Below are 6,000 nucleotides of genomic sequence, written 5' to 3'. Positions count from 1 at the left end.
AAAAAAAAAAAAAAAATGTAAAGCAGGTCTGCAGCATGCTCAATCAGCTATGAAAAGCAAACATCACCAGCTTTACCACCCAGCAAAGGGCTATCTAACAGGTCTAGGGACTACCTCAACAGCTCTACTGTTATTAATTTGTTTATTTCAACTACAAAAAGTTCTAAGGGAAATTGAGCCTACAAAAAAAAGGGGGGGAATTCTAAGGTTCCCACTTACAAAAATGAAATCATAAAGCTACCCACAGTGTAGGCATGCTGAGCTCATAAGGCAGAAGGAAGGTTTTTGGAGTTCAGTGTGGAGTCTCCCTGTAACTGTAATCACCCCTGAGCTTTAGTCAGGCCTCATATCTTCAAGCCCAGGGCCCTAGCACTGAACCCCCAGGAACAAGAACCCTCTGGAGAGTCTCTGAGGCCCTCAAAAGTTTGCATCCACAAAGCACCATTCTCCTTCCAAGTCTATGGTGTGTGGTACTAAGTATACACATGCTCATCTAGGGTTATCCAACAAATTTCAGCATTCGATGTGGCCAACTGGTTGCCCATCCCTGACACAAGTACAGATAAATCTAAAATCACCAATCAGGTAGCACTGCTAGGTGAAAATGAAACACCAGTGTGTCTTCTTTTTTTCACAAGAGCACCCTGATTGGTGCGTTTTCCCCAACACTCCAGCCCAACCCCTGCTTCAGTCAAAAGTATGGAACATGGCGTGTTATCACTGCACAACTGGCAAGCTGCCCACAGTCCAGTCTCAAGACCTAAAAAATACCAAATTATCTGTCCTTAGCTTATAACGTACACACACAAATTAGAAAAATTAAACAGATACAACACATTGCCCCTCTCTAAATCTCTGAAGGATAAATGTTTCCACTGACAGCATTTAACACCAAACATCAAAATTACTGCTTACCTTTCCACATAAGTAAATGATGCTGGTGTCAGGGTCATAGAAAGGCAGCAACACCCCATTGCTAGTGTCCATCTCATGAAGAGCAATTGGTTCCTGCATATTTTTCTGGGGGGAAGATAATAATACATATATGTGTGTATATTCACGTTTTTAAAAATAAATTTTTATAACCTTATTATACATTCTTCTATCCCAATTAAGCAAGCCATTTTCCTAGAATAATAGAAGTTTGAACTATGCACATACAATACTCACACATGGAAACAGCAACAGGGATGCTAAATGAGATCCAATTCACTAAAAATTTCACTGATTGGACAACATAATGCACACATACATCAGTGTGATTTCATGACAATGATGAGAGCGCCCTTATCCTTTGTTACTGTTTTCTTTTTCTTTTTTTAAGACTGAGTCTCCCTCTGTTGCCCAGGCTGGAGTGCAGTAGTGCTATCTCGGCTCACTGCAACCTCTGCCTCCCAGGTTCCAGTGATTTTCCTGCCTCAGCCTCGTGAGAGCTAGGATTACGAGCACATGCCACCACCCCTGGCTAATTGTTGTATTTTTAGCAGACACAGAGTTTCACCATGTTGGCCAGGCTGGTCTCCAACTCCTGGCCTCAAGTGATCCAGCCACCTCAGCCTCCCGAAGTGATGGTATTATAGGGATGAGCCACTGCGCCCACCCTATTTTATTTTTTAAAAGTACTTTTTAAATTATAAAATATGTGTGCTTTTAAAAAGTTGAAAGATATAAAAAAGAACATAAAAATCATTCCATATTCCAAAATCCTACAGCCCAGTGGGTGGCAGAAGCTATTATCATTTTGATCTATTTCCTTCCCACACATGTACACACTGAGATTGAGATGATTCTATGTATGTTGTATTTTTCCCCACTTAAGCTAATTATGAACATTTTCCCAAGCATGACTATTTTGATTTAGACAACTGATCGTATTATTTATGAAATATGAACTTATTTCCCAAATCCAAAACACTAGATTCTTCATTCTTTTTAAAAAATATAGTCAACAGCCTCTTCAGGATTATCAAAAGTATGTCTTTGAAATACATTTACCAGTAAGTCTCCAATGAGGATAAGAACTTTACATCCAATTTAAGACAAGCAGGTGTTTAGAAAACTACACTAAGAATCCCATAATCTACTTACTCACCGGAAGACCTGCTCAGAACAGACAGAAAACTCAAGTGAAAGCAAGCAGAAAAGCTGGGGAGGGCGTACCAGATTCCAGAGAGCCAGCTGCCGCTCACTCATGCGGCTGAACCCAGTGGTGAAGACATTGCCATCGGCCAGGAAGATGGCTCTCATGGGTCTTGCTCCTTCATGTGCTTTCTCCTTCTCCTGGAGAGCAAAAAGGCACATGCCACACATTAAACTGCAAGAAGACAAGGTGAGTGGGGAAACTCGGGCATAGATCCAACTTCACCCACTGCCATTCAGGTTCACCTGGGTGTAGGAGGGAAGTCAGTGTTAACCATCCCCCTTCCCCAGATGAGGAAACAAAGAGATACTATGTGATCTGTCCAAGGCCGCTCTGTGAGGCAGCAAGAGTGCCAGGATTTGACTCAGAAGCCTCACTCTCTCCACCATATCCCGCTGCCAACCCAAGTCTATGCACTGGGAAAATCAAACACATGAAAGGACCCTGACAAATGTTTGTTTCTCAAGAGGATAATAACGTAAGGAGATTAGGTACGCCCTACCATTTCTACCAATATCATAGGGCAGAAAGAAGCCTTGTCTAGTTGACCCCTTCCTTGACCTTGGTAGTTTAATGAATGCACTAGGACAACCCTTGGAAGATGTCGGGTGGAGAAAACACTTTACACAGGGCTGGGCAAGTCCCCAGGGCTCAGTAAGCACCGGCTACTATCATCACCCAACTCTTGAAAAGAAATGCTGCCAAAGAAGAACCACATCCCAGTAAGGGCCTCAGAGTATGGCAAGTGAGGTGTTCTCAGACTCACTACGTGTAGTTTCAACACTGACTGAAGACCCGAATGTCCATCTTTTGTCAGGGTATGTGATTTTGTTGGGGTCCAGTTTGGTTGGCAGAAACTAAGACACTGAGCTGATGAGAGAACCTATTGCTTTTCACCCGGCTCTTTTTTTTTTTTTATTTTTTTACTTTTAGTAGACAGCATTTCACCATTTTGGCCAGGCTGGTCTCAAACTCCTGACCTCAAATGATCCACTCACCTTGGCCTCCCAAAGTGCAGGGATTACAGGCGTGAGTCACCATGCTCGGCCACCTGTTGCATCTTTAACAGTTGTGTTTGGAAAAGGGTGAGGAACTGATTCATCAATATTCAACACTAAGCTGCAAAATCAGGAATGCAGCCAATTGGTTTAATTGATCAAGACTTATAAACTCTTAAGGACTCTAGTGAACTGATACAAACTATTTCTTTGTGAAAAAAGGCTACAAAGTGAGAGACTTGAGTAAAAGCTGGAAAATTTACAACTCTGGAGAGAAGCACAACTGGGGAGACAGAAGCCTTTATAAGCCTTTTCTTATTCACAGTTGGTGTCTACACACAACAGGGTCCCACTGACCAGTACTGCTGCCTGCCTTAAAAAGCAGAGAGCTCACACCCTCACTCAAGTGCCCCGACTACTGAGTTTTCATACTAGGAATACTCACAGCAACTATCTCTTGTTTCCTGGGATCAATGACTCTCACTTTCTTGTCTTTGGAAGCTGTGCAGATCAGACTGCCATTCCGGTTCCAGCTCACATTGTAAATCATGTCTGAATGCATATCGTCCAAGTTTATAAGGGCTTCCCCTGTTCCTACATTCCAGATGATAATGGCATTATCACAGCCTAAAACAGGCAAAACCATCAGAGATGAGAAGATTAGAAACACCTATACAACACACTCAGAAAACTACAGATACAGTGAGAATATATACATGTATATGTAGAGAAAGAGAGAGAGAAAAGATGCGGCTGATTGTCAGAGACCCTACTAGAGGCCCTACTTACTAAGAGAGTTAAAAACTGAAGTGACAAAGAAAAAGTTTGTATAAAAGAAATAAAAGTGTTAAAGTAAAAACACAACTTGTTAAGTCTGGGTTCATATGAAACAATCAACCAAACAAAAACAAAGAAAAAACCAAAGCAGAACCCTATTTTCTTTAAAGAGTTAACTGGGCTAGTAGACCCAAGTGATTTCAAGTTTCCTTTTCTAGTAAAACAAGCATCAGGGTGAATATAGCTTATTTCTCTGCCAAATAAACTAAAAATAAAAGGTTTAAATAACTGTTTAGGGCACTCAATAAAAACTCTGGGTGGCAGGTTATTCAAACCAGTGAGGCTCTAAGACACAGCTTTGGGATATTAAAGTATGGTGCAACAGTGGAAGGGAAAAAGCCAAGAGTAAGGCCTGTTTGCTCACAACAGATCTGTACCTTTAAATGAAGAGAAAAATAGACCAAGACTGCTCTGATCATGGTGAGAAGCCCAAACTGTAATCAAGTAGCTACATGGATTCAGAAACGGATTCTGAACGAGGCCCATGATGTCAACTCAGTCACCACCTCAGCTCACCAACTCCTTCCTTCCTTCAAGGGTCTGCCCCAAGCCTCCAGGCCCCTTTAAAAAGAGGCAGCATGTGTTGCTTGCTGGCCGGGCGCGGTGGCTCATGCCTGTAATCCAGCACTTTGGGAGGCCGAGAAGGGCGGATCACGAGGTCAGATGGAGACCATCCTGGCTAACACAGTGAAACCCTGTCTCCACTAAAAATACAAAAATTAGCCAGGTATGGTGGCGGGCGCCTGTAGTCCCAGCTACTTGGGAGGCTGAGGCAGGAGAATGGTGTGAACCCGGGAGGCAGAACTTGCAGTGAGCCGAGATCGCGCCACTGCACTCCAGCCTGGGCGACAAAGCCAGACTCCGTCTCAAAAAAAAAAAAAAAAAAAAAAGAGGCAGCATGTGTTGCTCCTAGGATGTTAGTTCAAGGATGAAGCAAAATACGGGAAGGACATCCTAGAGGTGGATTCTTGCCAATAAAGCAATTTTGAAATCATTTAGAAAAAACAGCCACTAATATCCAGGATACTTAAGTTACCTAAGGGTTAGAAATAGAAAACTGGCTGGGCGCGGTGGCTCACGCCTATAATTCCAGCACCTTGGGAAGCAGAGACAGGCGGATCGCCTGAGGTCAGGAGTTGCAGACCTGCCTGACCAACATGGAGAAACCTCGTCTCTATTAAAAATACAAAATTAGCCAGGTGTGGTGGCGCATGCCTGTAGTTCCAGCTACTTGGGAGGCTGAGACAGGACAATTGCTTGAACCCGGGAGGCGGAGGTTGTGGTGAGCCGAGATCACGCCATTGCACTCCAGCCTGGGCAACAAGAGCGAAACTCCATCTCAAACAAACAAACAAACAAAAAAGTTGAAGCTAAGCTCTGGGATGGACAATTGAACCTTCCTCTGCCTTATTCCTCATAGGCAAACACATAGGCAAACAGGTAACTTCAGCCCCGGCAGCTGGATCACATAGTCTAAAAATATGCAGAACACGACAATCACCCATTCTCCTTCACATGTAAAAGGGAGAATGCAGACCAGTCTGTTGCTGCTGCCCTATGTTGAGCCTTGATGAGAAAGGTAGCAGGAAATTTTCCATGATGGAATTCCAGCTCTGGAATTTTTTTCCTCTCCTTAATCAGACTGAGGTTCTGAATAGAACATCAAAAATCATTCCCAAGTATAGTCAATGGTGACTATAAAAAACATGGCATCTTTTTTGAAAAGTGGGCCTTAGTTTCAATAGGTACTTGGCATTATAATTTTTTATGTAACTCACTGTGAATCATAAACATTCTGTATTCCCGATTAAAACTGAACTGCCCCACTCCTTTTACTGGTGAGGGGAAAGACCTTTAAAATTCTATCTCTAACATTAGTATCACTTTTAAATAAACCACTTTTATTTATTTTATTTTTTATTTTATTTATTTATTNAAAAAACATGGCATCTTTTTTGAAAAGTGGGCCTTAGTTTCAATAGGTACTTGGCATTATAATTTTTTATGTAACTCACTGTGAATCAT

At 42.3% G+C, this 6,000-nt stretch overlaps 1 protein-coding gene across 3 annotated transcripts in view; it reads right to left on the bottom strand.

Moving 5' to 3' along the window:
- CORO1C (coronin 1C) overlaps positions 1-6,000 on the bottom strand; it is a 90,050-nt gene that overhangs the window by 9,190 nt on the left and 74,860 nt on the right. For all 3 annotated transcript variants that reach the window (XM_017879736.1, XM_017879737.1, XM_017879738.1), the window contains 3 exons: positions 3,584-3,765; positions 2,161-2,280; positions 916-1,020 (listed from right to left, as the gene is read on the bottom strand). In XM_017879736.1, coding sequence (XP_017735225.1) covers positions 916-1,020; positions 2,161-2,280; positions 3,584-3,765 — 407 coding nt within the window. The remainder of the gene's footprint in view (positions 1-915; positions 1,021-2,160; positions 2,281-3,583; positions 3,766-6,000) is intronic.

This window comes from Rhinopithecus bieti, unplaced genomic scaffold, assembly GCF_001698545.2.
Source record: "Rhinopithecus bieti isolate Rb0 unplaced genomic scaffold, ASM169854v2 scaffold_11933, whole genome shotgun sequence".
In the NCBI taxonomy this organism is placed as follows: domain Eukaryota; kingdom Metazoa; phylum Chordata; class Mammalia; order Primates; family Cercopithecidae; genus Rhinopithecus; species Rhinopithecus bieti.
Note: the sequence above shows the minus strand (reverse complement) of the source record. Positions and strands in the feature narration are given on the sequence as shown.